The 20,634-nt window shown below is 38.1% G+C and overlaps 1 protein-coding gene across 1 annotated transcript; it reads right to left on the bottom strand.

The window, feature by feature from the left end:
- Window positions 1-1,925: 1,925 nt before the first annotated feature.
- Window positions 1,926-19,100, bottom strand: LOC150090228 (monocarboxylate transporter 9-like). The gene is made up of 4 exons (XM_090390215.1): window positions 19,025-19,100; window positions 18,129-18,272; window positions 4,865-5,794; window positions 1,926-2,050 (listed from the first exon to the last, which is right to left on the bottom strand). Exons 1-4 carry the CDS (start codon window positions 19,098-19,100, stop codon window positions 1,926-1,928), a joined length of 1,275 nt encoding a protein of 424 aa, XP_090246341.1.
- Window positions 19,101-20,634: the final 1,534 nt, after the last annotated feature.

Below are 20,634 nucleotides of genomic sequence, written 5' to 3'. Positions count from 1 at the left end.
CACTCCCGCTCCTGCCCACTCGGCTACGGAGGCCTGCACCAATCTTATCTATGCAATGAACGAAATAGCCCAAATCATTTCTCTTCTTTAAAACACTCCTTTCATTTTCATTCACCTTAGATTGAGTTGCAAGGAAACCATGTTGGGAGCGAGGTTCTCTTCATCGAAGCTTCACAAAACCTTTCAACTACCCTTAAATGTATTACCATTTTTCGGATATAATCGGATTGTGTCTTCAATAAAAGCAACTTCACTTTGCTTTACGATTTCCAGCGTCTCTTTAACTTTTGTAAATCTTGATGGCCTGCAGTCATGTTGATGTCGATCTGACGGTTTTCTAACTACAGTTGATGACAACCACTGATAGAGAAATCTCTAAGTAATCCGAATAGGCACGCGCGTGTGGTTGTCTGATTGAGGGCGAATTCAGTCTACCATTTACAGACTGGAAATCGTGGACTAGAATTACCCATGCCGAAACATTTCTTTTGAGCCATCTGCTGGATGATTGGTCCAGAAGGCTGGTTTTGGTAGACCTAACTTTTAATACATTCATTAGCTGTAGAGGCCTGTCGTTGAAGTTACCATCATTGAGTGACCTCAAAAGATTTCGGGATGCCGCATTTAATGGGGTTGGGCCTGAAGTTCTTTGGTCTCTTGGGATACTTACGTTAATATAGGTCGCAAGGGATATGACGTCAAAATTTCTGCAGGATCCTCGATAGGAAGGATTTCACTGAAAATAGGCCGAAAGTATCAACTATATAAATACTACATAGTTGAGGAACGAAGAGCCTATATCCATTTGATACTACTATTTACTTTAGAAATAGCTTCTTTATTGTAAATTGGTCTCTGAAGATGGTCAGCTCTGTGAATCCTAGTTTTCACGCAGCTCTACAACTAGCAATATGGGCTGAATGAACAGCTCATTCAGCTACTGGAAAATCAATCTTCTGTATTCCATGAAAGGTTTTACCTTTCATTACAGAGTGCATTGTTGGGTTTGTCTCGTTGAAGCATGCCAAAATCCAGGGTATATTTGTATTGTGTGTAATTTTTAAAGCATATTAAATTATTAAGAAGATTAATAGATTAAAGGTGAGCGCGAGGGAGTGTATTAAATCATTGAGGTTAATTATGGGCATCTTTGGATTCAGGGGAGATCTCCAGCACATAAATGAGGTTGTATGAAGGAAGTTTGTAACTACAAGCCAGTTAGTCTGACTTCAGTAGTAGAAAAAATCTTAAGAGGCAGCACTTAAGCGTTCAATCCAGAGACATTTTGATAGATATGGCATTCTGAAGGACACATAACACGGCTTTTTAGGGGTACATTATGCTTAACTAACTTAAAAGGCTATTGGGAAACATTACTCGGTCCGTAATGAGAAGTTACTGAATAAGCTTGGACAGGTTAGGTTGTGAACCCAGTTGTGAATACTGGGTTCAAATATGGAGACCTCATCTGTAAAAAGACATCGAGCTTCTTAAAAGGACCCAAAGACGGATAACTCTAATGGCGAGATTTCTTTTAGACAGCGAGTCGTTTATTGTTGGAACGAATTGCACTCGCAGCTAGTTGAGGCTGACGGTTTGTATAAATTCAAAGGTCAACTGGATACTTACGTGTTTGAGGAAGGAGGAATTTAATTTGTGTTTTGTTATCTACTTGGTTGTTTTTTTTTTCCCTTTTCTGCTGAAGCAAAAGCCTGTGGCTTTCCTATACTATATAACGAATACTGTTATCATTACTACTTCTATTACTATTACTAAATTAATCTATAATACAATTACCAAAATAAAAGAAAAATTATCGTCTTATGAGATTGATAATCTATTACTTAAATATAGGTAGTGACAATTTTTAAATATCCCTACGATATGCACAATTATTTCTACTCGTGATACGAGCAATAATTGATTTACTGTATTTCTTTATCCTTCTTCAATTTCTTTAGACAAATGATCGACAGTCCTCCAACAAAGAGACTGGCACTAAGTGAATAGAAAAGACCATCGTAACTCTGCAGGGTATCTCGGAAGTAACCTGAAAAAAATAATAAAATAAGAAATGAACTTTAGAAAATGTTTCCACAAGTAACATCAAAATCTACAGTGATTTTCCTAATACACAAAAGGTCTCTCGTTACTCCTTGTAACTGCCAATACCTTGAAATGTGGTCTTTGGTGAATATCCATTGTACTGTGGCATGTATCGGTTAAAATACTGGGCAGTTCGCCATCCAAATCCGAATTATTTAATATTTATTGTTTGCGATATCAAAATATTTGAAAAGCTGTCCAGACACTTAACAAGTTGTGATAATTTTAAGAATAGTTTAAGCTCTACACTGATTTCACATATCATCACCTGATATGGAGAATACCTATATAATAATCGATGTCATTCCAGAGCACTGCATAAATTGTGTTAGAGTACATATCGAAAGATGGAATAGCGATTTTCTGAGTTAATTAATGCTCGGTGTCTATTCCTGAACTATTCAATTTAGCAGAATGATTAAAATATTAAAGCATTTCATTTACATTTAGAAGCAAGAAAAGTGATGTAAAAGACATAAGTTACAGAGTGGATTCTGAGAAAGCTGGAGGAGAGGAAAGCTATAAACATAGCTGGGCTAGTGGGAGGGATGTAGAATTTAAAGATAGGGGAAAGAGTAGGACGCTTTCTCTCCCAGAAGAGAGTGACAAAAAATAAAGAAGACGGATTAATAGCACTTCAACTGACCCACGATCGAGAAGGGCACTGTCACGAGCAAAATAGCATCATCATCTTCCACAGAGAGGGTCCGTGGATGATGATGATTATCTCACTACGTATAGCAGGCACTGTGAAGTTTTCGCCAGGGATGACGGGGGGTCCTAGGGTTAGCGAGGTTGGAGTAATGCAGTGGGAAAATATGTCTACCAAGGAGTTTAGCGCCAAAGCATTCAGGACCGATGCTTGTGGAGGTTCTATATAAATCTTGAAGGCAATGAGCCCGGTATTGAATTTCTTTGTTTCCTTTTATTGTAGCAGTAAGTGCGGGTTCATTAAATATTGATGACACAGACTTCCGGAAATAGCATATTCCCGATACACTCTTGAAAAATTCATTGGTGGAGTACTGCTTGTAAATTTGCTTATATACAGCCAGTTCCTAAAAAGGGTGACAAATCCCTCCCATCCAATTATCGTCCCATTGCAATAACTAAGAGTGGAAGAGAAATTGTTGAAAGTAAACATGATGGGTTAGATAGGATCTATCCAGTTGCATTAAACAAAGCATCAAAGGAGGTAACCAAACACTGAGCCATAATTATGAGAGTATCTTTAGATTCAGTGGACTGGAGATTTGGGACAGTATCTCCAATTCACTAAATGGAATCAAAATGTGATTACAGACCTTTTAGTTTAGCGTCTATTGCAAGGAAGTTAATGAAGTCACTGGTTTAAGAAATAATGCAAGATTCAGTGCTCACGTTATTTGTGTGCTTATGTTATTATTTTTCTGTGCTTATGTCATACTGTATTGATTAATACAGTTTTACTGCAGGCTCACCTTTCTGACTAATTTGATTGGATAATATGATGCAGTAACAAAGGACATAGATTAAAAAAAACATTTTGATATCATGTACTTGGATTTCAGGAATACTTTTCATACCTTCAGATAAAAGACTGCTGTATAAATTGGAACAGTGTGGCATTGACGGCAAGTTGCTACTCTAGATAAAGGGATGGTTGAGTGGAGAAGACAGGGATTGGTTATTAATGGACACCGCTCTTCATGGACTAATGTTATTAGGGAATTTCCCAACGATTTCGTGCGACGCCAATGTTGTTTTCTGTATTTATTAATGGTATTGATGAAGGCATATCAGGCTTATTTAAATTTTCAGATGATATAAAGGTTGGCTGGTTGGCTAATGACTCTGCGCGGGTAGCACAGTGGTACCGACACGGTCTTCCCCACACCGGGTGGAAAAGGCCCAGGTTCGAATCCCGTCGATGACGCGAGGAACCGGAAATGGGCTTTTTTTTCACTCTGTGGCTCACTTAGTCGGTCTCAGGCGAAGATAGCAATGGTCTGCCCCAGAAACTGGGATTTTTCGTCCAGCAAAACAGACAAATAGACAAGCAATTAACAGACATAACACCACACACAGCACGGCCGATGAATTTTATTATTCGAGTGGCCTAAAAATAATAGTTTGGTTTGTTAATGGCAGTAATCATTGTAACCTACTGCAAATATAAAAAAAATTGCAGATTATTTGAGAAATGGCAGATGAGGTTTAGCATACACAAATATTGGGTATTGCATATTAGTTGCAATAATCCCAGATTATTGTACCAACTGTGTGGTACTACACTCAGGGGTTGGCAAATAAAAAAATACCTGGAGTAAATGTGCAATGAGATATTAATTTCTCTGAGCAGTGCTAACAGGATGCCAGAACAGCTCATGGGATATTTTCACTAATATACGGGAATTTTGCTAACAGAGATTGGAAGATGATTGTCCCATTTTATAAGGCAATGGATTGCACTATGGGTGGAACATAAATTCAAATTGTGAAAGAATGGTTACAGAATAGATGTGTGGAAGTTTTCCATTAGCCAACTGGAGGTTGATTGATGTAAAACCCTTACATGTGTTGTTGGGGAAATAATATGTTTGAAACAATTCAAGGAAGACCAAGAAAATCTACTGGAAGGGATGGACAAGTGAAGGGGGAAGTTTTTTTTTTTTTTTGGCCGATTCTGTATTAGCTTGGTTTGTTATATATTTTGTCTAATACTAATCACATAAAAAATCCAATGCGAAAGTAAAGAATAACAAGTGATAAAACTTACCAATAATAACTGGTATAAGAATACTAAAACATCCAACAATAAACCTTGACAATCCAGTTGACAGTGCGAAGATTTCCAGTCCCAGATACTCTTCGAATAAAACTTGATAGAAGGGGTGAAGACATGAGCATAATCCTGAAACAACGGAGTTTATCATCAGTGGAATATAACTTCGAGCTGAAGGAATGCAAGCCATGTTAAGGCCCATCGTTAACATGAGAATTATAACGACAATTTGCTTTGTTATAAATCCCTTATTGGTGACCCATCCACCAACGTTCTGGAAGATAATACCTGACACAGCAATACAAATTACAATATAAACACTGTCCGTCATACTGACTCCATTGTCAATGACAAAATCTATTATAATAGTGTGAAAAATAAGGCCAGAAATGGTAAATACAACTAATCCAAAGGTAATTACCAAAAATATTGGAGTCGCCAACAAAGATGCTGTTATTTTTATCGTAGACAAAGTACCATTAAAGAACTTAAAAGAGTAATTTTCTTCTTTGTCAATTACTTCCCGATGCGATGTTTTTTCTTTGGAACTAGATGGTGTTTCTATGGATAACACATTCATATTTTGAGTAATTTCTGGCGTTCCATATGATTTAGAATCATGACACTGGGCACGTGAAGAAGTTTCTTTTCGATCACTGTTATCATGATGAATTTTTGGAGATTTAACAGAAGGCTCTCCCATTACGATTCCAGAAATAATAATGTTCATCAGAAGAGCACCTAGAATTATAAACGACCCACGCAATCCATAAAATTCAATCAATCTTTCCGTAATAGCCGGTAAAATTAGACCTCCGAACCCATTTGCCGAGAAAACGATCCCAAATACCACAGATTTCGTAGTTTTGAAGTGTTGGCTGATTGTGACAGAAACTGTCGGATACAGCAAACCCATTCCAAGACCTGTGAAAAGAAAAAAAAAGTATATATCAGGTTCGTAATCGTAATATGTAAAATCAGCTGGAATAGATTTATTTGTTGTTGTTTGGTGTCTTTAATTTTGCGGTAAGACAACTAAAAGCATTTGGCCTCAGTAGCATTTGGCCCTCTCTCTAAATTGTGTCTATGCTATGTCTGTGTATCTGTTTCCTAGATGAAAAGCTAGAGTTGGAGTGTAGTGGAGATGAAAAAAAATCCTGTGGGTAATTGTGCAGTCAGACATGAAATTCTCTGGGCAGTGGAGATATGCTTCCAGAACAGCTCTAAGGGTCAATGATATACAGAAACTTTGCTACCGGGGATGAGGAGGTGATCATTGCTATGTGTAAGGCCATGGTTAGGGTTTATCTTGAGTACTGTATATAGGCTTGGAGGCCTCACTTTAGGAATGACCTAGATCTTCTAGAACGGGTGCAGAGAAGGGCAACCAGATTGGAACAAAAGGGTGCTCTCACCTAGAAAGACTTCAATTCTGCACATTGCAGTGTTTCGTGACCATGCAGAGAGATATGAATTAAATGCTTAAAGCCGTGAATGGATCGAGCAAGCTGAATATTAATGATATTTTTCCATTTGCTGAGATGCACACATGAGAGGACATAAATTCAAGTTGAGGAAGGATGGTTGCATCATAGATGACGGAAGTTTCCTTCAGTCAGCGGGTGATGGATTGTCGGAAAAGGCTTCCATCTGTTCTTGTTCTAGTGGAAGGGGGTCGGTTGAATGAATGTCATGGAAGAACTAGACAAATTCTTGGAGAGACGGATGAGTGAAATGTGTAGTAGGTTTTTTGTTTGTTTGTTTTGGCCGATGGAATATAAGCTTCATTGATTGCTATTGTTCTACTACAACAACTACTACTGCTGCATAAATAATCTGGTCCTTACACCTGGAAACTGAAAACTTACATCTGTTTTTTTTTAACCTGGAAACTCTGGTTTTCCGTCCAGCAAACAGAAAATCGACCTCATAACACACCCAATTTACAGACAGTATACATGGACCAATATGGCCTTAGTTGCCGATGCTCCTAAACCCTACTACAGCAACTCTCATTACACATTAAACAGTATTTATTTAGGTATTATTTTTTGTTGTTTTTATTTTTAGCATTACATGTTTAGACAGTATAATCGATTCAAGAGTTACACGTTTACACAAGAAAGTTACACCAGAGGATTGTGCGTACAGAAAGACTCCCAAACACAGTTTAATGACATAAAAGAAGAAACTGAATTTCTTTTAATCAAAAATCAATCTAGGCAGGGTAATGCCCATTCTAAACATGTTTTCGATTGACAGACCGTTCTCTCACGTCTATTACGTAAATTAAAACAAAATCCTTATTGTATATTATTATACAATACATATTATTGTACAAATCATAAAATATATTCCATTTAAACTGAAGCAGTTTCTTTCATTCGACGTTTACTGTTAAATATACACTGACTGCTAAAAAAAATTAGAAATCTTTATCAATTGGTGTCAACACTTAATTAAAACTACAATATGTAAATGCAAGTTTGCCACATGGTATGATCAGTTATTTGGTACAGGATAAAAACTGTACGCTTTCCTGGGGCTCCATAAACAGGTGATCTTTCCGATTTACAAAAGCTGTTATTGCTGGGACACGAATCGTACAGGACACAATTGAGAAAATACAGGAAACCACTAATGTGTTGAAAGCAATCAGTTCAAAAGCATAGGGAGTGGAAGAAGAAAGGAGCATGCAATTCTATCCAAAGCGACGAAATCTACCTAAGATTATTAAATCTAAAAATCAACTCACGAAAGTTGGTCTTATTAACATTTACACAAATTAAGAAGCAAGCACACCTTCAAATAGCAGTCAATGGAAAACTTTTTAACAGAATTCAATACTATAAGGATCTGAGCTTAACTGGAACCCTAAACCTTCTTTCAGCAATCATATAGACTCTAGAGAAATTAAAGCGAAATTTACAGAAATTCTGGTGGTTGTCGAACAAGGAGCAACAAGTCACACGATACCTCAATTAACAGTTCCATACAGAAATGCCTTTATCCAGTTGCTATTTATGGATCATGTATATGGACATCGGGTGAACATGGACAGATTTATGTGGTCCAGATGGCATTCAAATGGCTGAACAAAGTGACACACAAACCAAACACAAGGTCGAGACCGATGTTGTGCATTAACCTCAACCTTTAACCGTGGAAATATAGATTACAAGAAATAAAGATAAGAACCTCCGTAGCCGATTGTTCATTAGCAGGAGTGCAGTAGTACACACTCTTTGAGTAGACCGGGGTTCAAGCCTCTCACTGCTAAATACCGTCGATCTGCCAACCCGCACTGGAGCAGCGTGGCAGATTATGGTCCGTTCCCTCAACATTAATCGTTGAGGAAGCTTCCATCCTGCAGTGGGTTGATAATGGCTGCAGTTTACCTTTTTTTTACCCTAGCAAAACAATTTATATATTGGCGCACCAGACCTAGGTGGCATATGTCAATTAGCAAAGAATCATATGTCCAGAGAAAGAAACACGAGATGCAGAAAAGAAACTGAAATTAAATTAAATTAATGAATAATCTAGAGAGAATGTTCCCTGCAAACAGAGTTAGGTTCAATAAACCAGTTAAAGAAAATTTGATAAAGAGGAAGGGTAGAAAAGTAATATTCTTAAAGAAATATAAAAAATTGTGTAATGAAATTTGGGGAAATCTAGGATATCCTGAATGAACATCAAGAAGATGTGACCTAAGGAAAGAAGTTGGGAAGTTACAGCTTCATAACTTCTTTCAAAGTCTAAAAGATAACTAAAGCTAATAATTATTACGTTAACTAAGCAAAGAACTCTGTCAGTGAACCAACAGTATTTACTTAATAATAATACAAAAGATAAATTGTCAATGTTTTATTTCTGACGTTTGTATTAGGATTACTAATATTAACGTACAAAATACAACTGGTGCAAGAAAACAGGCTTACACAGCATCATCCAAAAAAAAAACCCTTCTCGTTCACCTATCCATCCCCGGATGGAAACCTGTTGCTGCAATGAATTACCCATTGGCTGAAGGCTGCAACCATCCTCGGTCAGTGTGAATTTGTGCATTTATGGAGAATTCCATCACCACTCAGCTTGACCTGTCCATTCACGGCTTTAAACATCGCAATCATGTCGCCTCGCAAGTGCCTAGCATCCAGACACTGCAATAAGCAGAACTGAAACATTTCTTGGTAAGAGCTCCTCTTTGTTCCATTCACCAACCTCGCTTCCCTTCTCTGTACTCATTCCAGTAGCTCTATATGCTTCCTAAAATGAGGCCACCAGACCTGCACGCAGTACTGAAGGTGAAGCCTGACCTTTGCCATAAACAACAGAATAATTCTCCTTATCCCTACTAGCAAACTTCGTATATCATAGACAAAATCCCATGACTTATTTTTACAGTCTGTCTGCATTGCTAAAAGAACTTCAAATCTGACTACCCCAATTACCCTTAAGTCTTTTTCATTTTCCACTTCCTTGAGGGTCAAATGAAAAACCACACTGTTGGAACGTTAGCCGTTATGATATGCTTTCAATTATCAATGTTAAAACCTCAACTACCAGTTCTCATCCCACCTAATTTTTCTACTTATTGTTGCAATCTACTTATTGGTACAGTCATTACAGCTATTATCCATCCTTCCAACCTTCGAATTATTTGCAAACTTAGATATTAAGCCTATATACCTTTCATCAATATCATTAATAAATAGAGAAAACAAAAAATGAGCTCAGCACCGAACCCTGGGAGACTCCACTGATAACATCAGTCCAACATGAGAAGAGCCCATTGATAACAATTCTCTGTCTTCTCCTATTCAACCATCCCTTTATCCACAGCAGTAACTTACCATTAATGCCGCACTGCTCCAATTTGTACAGCAGTCAGTTATGTGCAACAGGATCAAAACCTTTCCTGAAATCCGAGATGATGATGTCAAATTAATTTTTTGCATCCAATACCATTGTGACCACTTTTTGAATCCAACAAAATGGTCAAACAAGGTTGCCTTATGGGCTGCCAACGGTTTTTTTTTCCAATTGGATGTCTAGTTTTAAGAGAGAGATGGCTCTCTCTCTTCTAACATATTCACTAATGCTGGTGTTATTCAATATTCAGACCTTCTTACAACTCTTTTCCTCTTGTATACTAATGACTTTTTCCTTGAGTGTCAAATTTATCCATAGATTGCTGATGACAGTACCTTTCATTCCACCTTCCAGTTTAAGAAACCTTTCCTTGCACAAACAGCTTGCTCTTCTCGAATATTCACCATCAATTCCTTAAATTTCGCTCTCCTGGTTATTCTCCAATGGGAAGAAGAAAGCTTAGTTAAGTTCAATCCTTCTAAAATCGTCTCTTATTTCTGTTTTATGAGACCCAGTCCTGTCTTAATAATCGCAAAATTTTCAATTGTTTCTATGGTCACCTTAGACGACATTCCTCTTTATCAAATTTCTAGACAAGACCCCATCTTTCTGTTAGCGACTACCCAGCGTTCCAAATCACCAAATCTACAGAAAAGGGTTGGATGCCTTTTTCTATAGATACTTCCATAATCCGCATCCGTAATTCCAACGCTCCCTTGCAGATAAACTCAACAGTTACTTTCCTTCGATATTTACCGAAGCAAAACCATTCACGTCAATGAGAATTTCTTGGAGTAAAATTGCAAAAAATGTAATTAATGATGTTGAAATTTGACTTGTTTATTTAATAAAAAACGTTCGAGTCTACAGGCCAGTAAGGCTCCTGCGGTTGATGGCATATACCCTAATATCTTTAGGGAAGCAGCAAGTGAGTGAATTGAATCATTGAGGGTAATTATGCGAGCATCACTGGACTCGGGAATGATTCAGTTGGATTGGAAAAGTGCCAATGTGTCTCCAATATATAAGGGCGGTTCTAAGAGTAAAGTGGGAAATTACCGGCCGGTTAGTCTAACTTCAGCAGTAGGGAAAATCATGGAAACAATGATCAAAGTTGGAATTCAGAATCATTTAGATCAGGGGTGGGCAACAGCCGGCCCGCGACGATGTTGAATCCGGCCCCCTCGGTAAATGCATAAATATAGAAAATCCATACCTGACTACACTCGCCGTAAACGTTCGGCTTAATTCGGTTCAATCGGGAATCGCGGCCAGTACAACAGTAACCAAGTGATTCTACGCAGCGTCAAAGAGTTATTTCCTAATTATTATTGTAGCATCGATCGAACGAAGTTCCTTTGGGTTTGACTTCTTATTGATAAAAATAATATTGGTGCGAGATATTTTATGTTTTATGCCTTTTCTAATTATTACAATTTTTAATTTAATATAATTTATAGCCCATAAAATAAGCCAATTAAAAAAAAAAGAAAATTGATGCAGAATGCCGCATTTTCAATGATAATTGGACATTCAGATATATTTTTTTTAAAAATACAATAATAATTTGGTAATTCAAGTAATACAACATTTTTTAGGTTCTGATTTTTTTTATTAAATCGTTTGATCTATTCCGGCCCGCATCATGATGCGAAAATTTCATTCGGCCCGCATCATGATACGAAAATTTCATTCGGCCCGCTGACGAAAAAAAGTTGCACACCCCTGATTTAGATGGAAATGGAATTCTGAAGGATACTCAGCATGGTTTTGTAAAGGGAAAATCTCGTTGAAGTAATTTGGTTAGCTATTTTGATAGGGTCACTCAAGAGCTGGACTTTGGGAATAATTTCGATATTATTAATTTGGATTTTAGCAAAGCATTTGACTCGGTCCCCCGTGAGCGGTTACTTTATTAGCTGGAGCAAGTTGGAATCACAGGGAAAATCCTTAGATGGATGGCGTCAAGGCAGGAGGCAGAGGGTTGTGATAAATGGTTATTACCTTAGATTGGGTTTATGTAAGAAGTGGGGTTCCCCAAGGATCAGTATTAGGATCACTGTTGTTTTTGATTTTCATAAATGACATCGATGAAGGAATAGAGGGCGTGATGTATAAATTTGCAGATGATGTAAAGATTGGTAGAGGAGTTAATGATCGCCGCCAAGCAGACTTTCTTCCGAATAACCTAGATAGACGTCAGGGATGGTCAGAAAAATGACAGCTATGTTTTTAATCCAGAAAAAAGTAAGGTATTACACCTGTTGAACAGTAACCCCCAAAGTAACTTATGCACTTGGCGGAGATGAACTAAAGCCAGAAGTGGACGAAATGGACTTGGGTTTTACGATACGGTTAGACTTTAAGCTCTCCGAGCATTGTAGACAGGTTGCAAGGAAGGCCCATGGTGTCCTGTCGATGATGTATCGAATAATTGCTAGTAGAGTTAAGGACGTTATAATCCCGTTGTATAAGGCTATTGTTAGACCACACTTGGAATAATATGTTCAAATATGGAGACCGCACCTAAAGAAAGACATTCTTCTTCTTGAAAGGGTCCAGAGACGAGTAACTCGCCTGGTGACATCGGCAAAAGGGCGTCTATATGAGGAAAGACTTCAATTATGTGGGTTGCAGAGCTTGGAAACTAGACACCTTAGAGGTGACTTGATTGAGGCGTTTAAGACTCTGAGAGGCATCAGTAAAATGAATGAGGACGAAATTTTCACGGTCATAAAAGATTCTAGAACAAGGGAGCATAATTTCAAGTTACGGGGGGAGAAGTTTAGACTGGATTGCAGGAAGTTTTATTTTAGCCAGAGAGTTATAAATTACTGGAATAAGTTACTTAAATGGGTTGTTGAGACTGACAGTCTGGCGAAATTCGAAGATCATCTGCATAGTTACCTACGGGAGGAGGAAAACGCATAGGTTGTTTATTTCCTTTTCTCTTATTTATTTTTTTTATTATTATTATTATTAATTTTTTATTCTAATTATTTTATTTATTTTATTATTATTGTTATTTATTTATTTTTTATTATTATTATTATTTTATTTTTTTTTGTTTTTTTTATTATTTTTTTTGTTTTTTTTATTATTTTTATTTTTATTTATTTATTATATATATATATATATATATATTATTTTTTTTTTTTTTTTGGCTGGTGCAGCATACGCCATAGTCTTCTTTGACCATGTGGCCATTACTAATACTAATACTAATAACCAGTCAAGCAACCATACACGGTCCGAATTGAAACTCGCAGAAACAACTTTTTCCATTTTTCATTTATTCCTTCTACTTCTGTTCTTTGAGGCAAATTTCGTTCGCGTATATTTCCTGAAACTTTCAATCTACAGAAATTCAAGTGTAGTGTCAACAAATGTCTTCTGTCTCCAAATCATGCACGTTGTTAATCACTATATGTTATTAGGCCTTCTTTGGCCGTGTTTGGCCGTGTATTAGGCCGTGTTTGGGAAATTCCTAAGTCAAAAAACAACAAAAAGTAAAAAACTCGAAGCCATTATCAATCCACTGTAGGATGAAAGTCTCCTCAACCATTCATGTCGAGGGAAATGGACCATTATCTACCACTCTGGTTCAGTGCTGGTTGACAGATCGACCGTATTTACCAGTCAGTGGCTTGAACTTCGGTCTTCTCAAAGAATGCCAGTTTTGGCATTCGAGATGAGCGGACGCGCTTCGTCAGGGCTCCTCAGTTAAGTGGATTGGATTACTGATGATTAGCGCTTTTCAATATTTGATTTATTTAGATATTGTTGGATTATTTTGTTATAGGTTTTCCTGTAACAGATTGATTTTAATAATATTATAGATATAATTTTTTAAAGTTACTTTCATTGATATTTATTTAATTTTATAATGGTAGTTACAAGATCTGCCTTAAACACTTCACAGGGTATCGTGACTCACACGGAAATTGCCGATGCCGATTTACGGGTGAGTCATTTTTAATCCATTGACGAATCTGTGGAATGTTTTCCAAGGTCGACCTGGTGACTAACCATAGCTCACCTGGGTATTCTGTTCTTTGTGATGGATGTAAGGAGTGCACCGATCTTAAATTACAATTTGGTGCACTGATGGAACAATTTGAGTCACTGAAAAAACTGGTGCTTACCCTCGAGAATAATGCATCTGGGAGCTCGTCAGGGGCTGAAGACCCCAGCAATCTACCAAGCGATGCACACCCGATTCCGGCCCCCAAACAATAAAATCAAGTGCAAATTATTCTGGTTCAAAAGGACATTGTTTTATTAGGAGACTCCATTGTCAGGTAAACGGGGAATATTTTTTATAATAAGGATAGGTGGAGTAGAACCAGGGTGTGTCTGCCGGGAGCAACTATTAATGATGTCACCAACAGATTGTCAGATTTTAACGGGGGTTGAGAGAATATTATTATTCACGTGGGGACTAATGACATTAAACTTACACGATCTGACGATTTGTTGGAAAAATACAGGACCATGCTGAGAATATGCCGCAAGCGAGGCCACAATGTCTATGTGTCTGCAATTCTGCCCAGACACGATAGGAGGGATTATATGTTAAAAGCCTTGTTTTTTTTTTTTTTTTGATTTGGTAGTTGTTGGCGCATCGGCTTCTGTGGCCATATTGCACCTCCCAAGGTTTTTGCAGTACTTTGATCCAAGCCCGAGGCGAGAATCGAACCCGCGACCTTTGGGTTGCCGGGCAGGTACTTTACCCACTCGGCTAGCCCGGTCGGCTAAAAGCCTTGTGGATTAACTCAAGACTTGAAGGACTCTGCAAGTCTTTAGGGGGTAAATTTCTATCACCATGGCCCACACTTGTAGGTAGAAGGAATTTGTTTTGTAGAGACGGGATACACTTAAACAAAGGTGGTGCAAACGTTTTTGCCAGTATTATTGAGGATACCTTAAAGGCTCAGGGAAACTGCTAGTTAGGGGGGATGTGGGTAATACTGACACGCGTTTATCTGATAATATTGGTCAAAGTAACTCTTGCACATACCTTAAGAGTTCTTATCTGTTACCCCAACTGGACGTATTATCTGGTGTTCTGGAGGCAGAAAGGTTTCAAGTGAGTGGGTAGCTAATGCCAGGGAAGAGAGCCTAAAAAACTTCAAGGGTTGTGTTAGGGTTGTTAAATATACAAGAACAGTAAATCTTAATTGTTTATACAGTAATGTTAGAAGTGTCGTCAATAAAATGAGCGAATTCGAACTGCTGGTTAAAACAAGTAACGCGGACATAATAGGGCTTACAGAGACGTGGTGCCACCCGGAAATTGGGGATGATGAGTTTCAGTACGGCTTGTATAATGTATTTAGGAAGGATAGGTTAGATAGAAGGGGTGGTGGGGTAATGCTTCTTATCAGAAGCAGCCTGAGTGCGACGATAGCTTTCCCGGATTCCGACATTTCACATGTTAGTACAGAATCTGTATGGTGTGAGGTAGTTGGAAACAAATGTATAATGCGAGTAGGAGTAATCTACAGACCAGGTGATTGTGAAGATTATGACAAAAGCCTCTACATGCAAATGGAATGGGCAAGCAAGCGTCAATGTCTTATTATGGGTGATTTCAATTTGCTTGTAATTGATTGGAGTAAATGGGAAGGAAACACGACATGGGAAACAAAATCTTTAAATCAACTAGATGACAGTTATTTGTATCAACATGTCAGGGAAAGTACTACATGGCCTCTATTAACTGGGTAGATACCTCATAGAGAACGAATACAATTGAAGTATGGTATACCTTTAAAACATTAATCACAGATGCCTTGAATGCGTATATACCATTAAAAAAATACTCCACGAGGAGGGTTCCATGTTGGATGAATACTGAAGTTGCCACATTACTTGAGCAGAAAAATGTGGCATGGAAAAGTTACAGAGAAATAAAAAGTACTGAAGCCTATTGTTGTTGTTGTTTTTTTAGGAGCATTAGCAACTAAGTCCATATTGCTCCGGGGATATGCGGTGGTCATTCCCTGACCTTTCCGCATCTTCCGTATTTGGTAGATCACGGGCTCGAACCCCGGTCTAATCAAGAAGCATGTGCTACGCACTGCTGCTTCTGCCCACCTGGCTACGGAGGCGCCTACTGAAGCATATAACAGCCCTAGATGATCTGTAATAGAGCCATAGAAAAGGTTCGACAGGCAAAGGCAGTTTATGAGAAATCACTAGCAAACAGAGCAAAGACGGGGGACAAGGAATTCTTCACATATATAAATGCCAAGAAGAGCAGGACAAACCAGATCGGATCTTTACTTAAGGGAAAGGGGATAGTATTAAATACACCAGTTGCCATTGCAGATGAACTCAACAGTTATTTTGCATCGATATTTACAGATGAAAAACCTTTTGTGACAATGGGAAATTGGGGGAACGAAGTTGAAAAACATGTAATTAATGATATGGAAATTTCGCAAAATTATTTAATGAAAAACTTTCGAGCCTATAGGCCAGTAAGGCTTCTGCAGTTGATGGAATATACCCTATAATCTTTAGGGAGGCGGCAAGTGAGTGCATTGAACCATTGAGGCTAATTATGCGAGCATCACTAGACTCTGGAAAGATTCCCTTGGATTTAAAAAGTGCAAATATATCTCCTATACATAAGAGTGGCTCTAAGAGTGAAGTGGGAAATTATCGACCTGTCAGTCTGACTTCAGTGGTAGAGAAAATCATTGAGGCAATGATAAAGGGTGTTATTCAGGATCATTTCGATCGAATTGAAATTCTCGAGGATACTCAGCATGGTTTTGTAAAGGGAAAATCATGTTTAACAAATCTGGTTTTTTTGAAAGGGTCACTCACGAACTGGATTTAGGGAATAATTTCGACATTGTTTATTTAGATTTCAGCAAAGCTTTTGACTCAGTCCCACATGAACGGTTGCTTTATAAGCTGGAACAGGTTGGAATCACTGGGAAAATCCTTAGATGGATAGAAGGATGGCTTCAGGGCAGGAGGCAGAGGGTTGTGATAAATGGCTATTCCTCAGATTGGGTTGATGTAAGAAGTGGGGTTCCCCAAGGATCAGTATTAGGACCACTGTTGTGTTTAATTTTCATAAACGACATCGATGGAGGGATAGAGGGCGTGATGTCTAAATTTTCAGATGATGTTAAAATTGGTAGAGTAGTTAATGATCACTGTGAAGCTGAACTTCTTCAGAGAGACCTAGATAGACTTCAGGAATGGTCAGAAAAATGGTAGCTATGCTTTAATCCAACAAAGTGTGAGGTATTACCCCTGGGAAACAGTAATCCCCAAATAATTTATTCACTTGGTGGAGTTCAACTAAACCCAGTACTGGAGGAAAGGGACTTGGGTGTTACGATACGGTCAGACATGAAATTCTCTGAGCATTGTAAACAGGTTGCAAGGAAGGCCCATGGTGTCCTATCGATGATCTATCGAACCTTTGCAAGTAGAGATAGGGATGTGATAATCCCATTATATAAGGCTTTTGTTAGACCACACTTGGAATACTGTGTCAAGTATGGAGACCGCACCTAAAGAAAGACATCGAGCTTCTTGAAAGGGGGCAAAAACGGGTAACTTGCTTGGTGAGATCGGCAAAAGGGCGTCCTTATGAAGAAAGACTTGGAATATGTGGGTTGCAGAGTTTGGAAACTAGCACCTTGGAGGAGATTTGATTGAGGTGTTTAAGGCTCTGAGAGGCATCAGTAAAATGAATGAGGACGAAATTTTCAAGATTATAAATGATGCTAGAACTAGGGGACATGAATTCAAGTTACGGGGAGAAATGTTTAGATTGGATTGCAGGAAGTTTTATTTTAGCCAACGAGTTATAAATAACTGGAATAAGTTGCCTACATGGGTGGCAGAGGCTGACAGTTTTTGGAAATTCAAAGGTCATCTGGATAGCACCTTCGGATGAGGGAAGCGCATAGGATGATAAGTTTAATATCCTTTTCTTTTATTAATTATTATTATTTATTTATTTTGTTTTTATCATTATTTTGTTCGTTTTTTTTTTTGGCTTATGGTGCAGCATAAGCCATAGGCTTTCTTACCCCATGTGGCCATTACTAATACTAAAGAGCGTGTGCTACTGCACTCCCGCTCACTTGGCTACTAACTGCTGACAACTCTTTCTAAATTTCTATAATTTTATCTTAATTTTTACTTATGTAGTAGTAGTATAATTACGGTAATAATTAATCTGTTAATTGTCTATCTCTAATTTACCTAATATTTTGACAAATTTTGACACCAAAAGACTCAAGATTTCGATGTCTGCCCTCTAAACTTAAATCAGTTTTTGATATAAAACCCCTGGCTATCAGGCAATAAAATTTCGTATTATTGGACCGCAATAAACATTTAAACTTACCAAGGGCGAATCCGTATAATATCGTCAACCACAATATGCTTTTCGCCAGGGCACACGCTGTTAGTCCAATCACTGAAGTAAAACTGCCAGCCAATGCTACCTTTCGAGTACCGAAGTTATGCGTCAACATTCCTCCGAGCAAACCTGTAAGAATAAAGAATTTCCACTGCATTCATTGAAAATGTAGAAAACATCATTCAAAACATGATTCGTCATTCATTTATTATTACTATTTACACTCGGTCTTATTGTTATTATTGTTCTTACATATTATTTCTCCCTGATGGTGGTTCCACCCCGTGTTGGGTACTGGTACCAAGTTCACGGTGGTTGTTATGTTGTAGGGTTTTAGGAGAATCAGCGACTAAGGCCATATTGCACCGTGTACACTGTCTGTAAATTTCGTGTGTTCTGTGATCAATTTTCTCTCTGCCGAATGAAGAACTCGAGTTTCCGGGAGAAAAAACCACGTTACCCTCGCCTGAGACATGATTAATTCAACCACGTTGTGGAAATGGTCCACGAAAATTCACCGGGTGGTGGGAGGAAGGCGAGTCTATCAGTTGTGCTACCCACCGGGGCACTTGTAAACATTTAGATCTATAATATCGCACACCAAGTTATAAAATGTCTTCAGAACTGAAAACAATTTAACATTGGAAAATCAAGAGTCTAGAGGCAAGCAATTTTACAATCGATATCTGAAATTTTACGCTCGTTGTTTTTCTCATATCTTGTGCACGTGAATCTTTTCCGGATTTTGTAAACCTATTTTTGTACGATTTTATGAAAGAATAAATATGAATCAGCGGTCACCAATATTGGTTCCACAAACACACGGTTTAGGAGAGCACTGAAAGATTGTGATAAAATGTTTCGAAAAGAGAACCACTTACATGTTATATGAAACATCACCATATAAAGACTAAATGGCCAGACTGATTTTTCTCTGGATTCATTGAAAACTCCCATAGTTGCTACAAACAGGACTGCACCCGTTCTTATTAATCCAATACAGAAGAACATAATAAGAAAACACGCCGTAACCATCAAACACTTAGAGATCTTTGTCTCTCCCATCTTTAAGCTCACCACAGCAGACAGGCTACACCAGAAATGCGAAAACGGTAGTGCTCCACGCTGTCTTCTTACGAAAAGCAAAACGATACGCGTCTCTTAATAATATATGTAATCAAACACAGTGACCTTGCCTTTTGCCTGTCTATTTTGCCATTATTCATCTCTTTAATACATATTTTGATGATAAATAGTGACTCTGCATTGTAGCGATCATGTTACTTAGTCGATTGGAGGCTGTTCAAAATGGCCAAAAGTCGTTTATAGTACCTCGTGAATGTCTGCTTAGGGTAAATATGAGCATATTCAGGAAACGCAGTAAAAATGCATTATTAACTACAAAAATATTTAAAACTTAACGGAATTTATTAAAAGCATTTAAATCTTGTAACAGTTGCTTCGCTTCATCTTTAATTCGAAATATTTTTTTACAACCAAAAACCTGGAATTCAAAAATCTGGCAATAATGAATCGAAAAATCTTTGCTTCTCTCATCTCTTTGCTTTTGTAAGTTTCTCGTAGAGAGTCTGAGGCTGAGTTCGTCGGTCTCAGGCATAGATAGCAAGGTTTTCCACAGACACTGGGGTTTTTTCCTCTAGCAAAACAGGCAAATCGACCAGAGAACACACGCAATTTAGGACACCATATATAAACGGGCACGTGTAGTGTAAAAATTTGAATTTGGTGATGTGTGGGCTTCCAAGAAGTTATTTCTGCCCATTCTGCCAATAACATGCAATGGCAAATTAATTTTTTCACTGCGCAGAGCCTGTGCTCACGAGCAGTCACTTCTGTGCAATCGCAAGGACACGAATTTCAGGGCAGTATGATGTACCCTGGAGTTAGTCTTGACCACAGATACAAAGTTGTTGAAGATTTCCAAGTTTGACACTTTGAAGAAAAGCATAAATCTTTATTTTGTCGTTACATCGATGCCTTATTGGAAATGAAACAAAAGGCTTCAGGCTGGCCCCAGAATCTTGACCCCGAGACTTACATCGAAGAGTTTCGGCACAATGGAGGTCACATTATATATTAGCCAAATCAGGAAAAATCTATCAAAACGTGTATTGGCCAAACCAAATTTAAACTCCTTGTGGGGTGCCTGGCTATGTTAACGAACGGCATGAACACCATAGTCTGTTTGACATACGGGGTGTTGTGAAACTTTTCCTTGATAAAACCGAAATTATTCATGAGGCAAGACTGGTCACAGAAACCAAAATATTAAGAACCTAGTGCTGTGGACAAAACAGAACCTCTCTACAGGAAAGGAAATGCCATCATTGGCTCCTTCGTTGCATCCTATGGGAGAATGGAATTCTATAATTCCATCGCACGTTATTATTAAATTGGCAACTTCGGGCTCCAAATCATATTCCTACAGGACCAGAAGAGGAAAAACAGTGACAAAATGCAATGGCACAAC

Source organism: Mastigoproctus giganteus, chromosome 2 (genome assembly GCF_048544385.1).
Source record: "Mastigoproctus giganteus isolate SK-2022 chromosome 2, ASM4854438v1, whole genome shotgun sequence".
NCBI lineage: Eukaryota > Metazoa > Arthropoda > Arachnida > Uropygi > Thelyphonidae > Mastigoproctus > Mastigoproctus giganteus.
The sequence above is the reverse complement of the archived record's forward strand: the minus strand, read 5'-3'. Positions and strand labels throughout refer to the sequence as shown.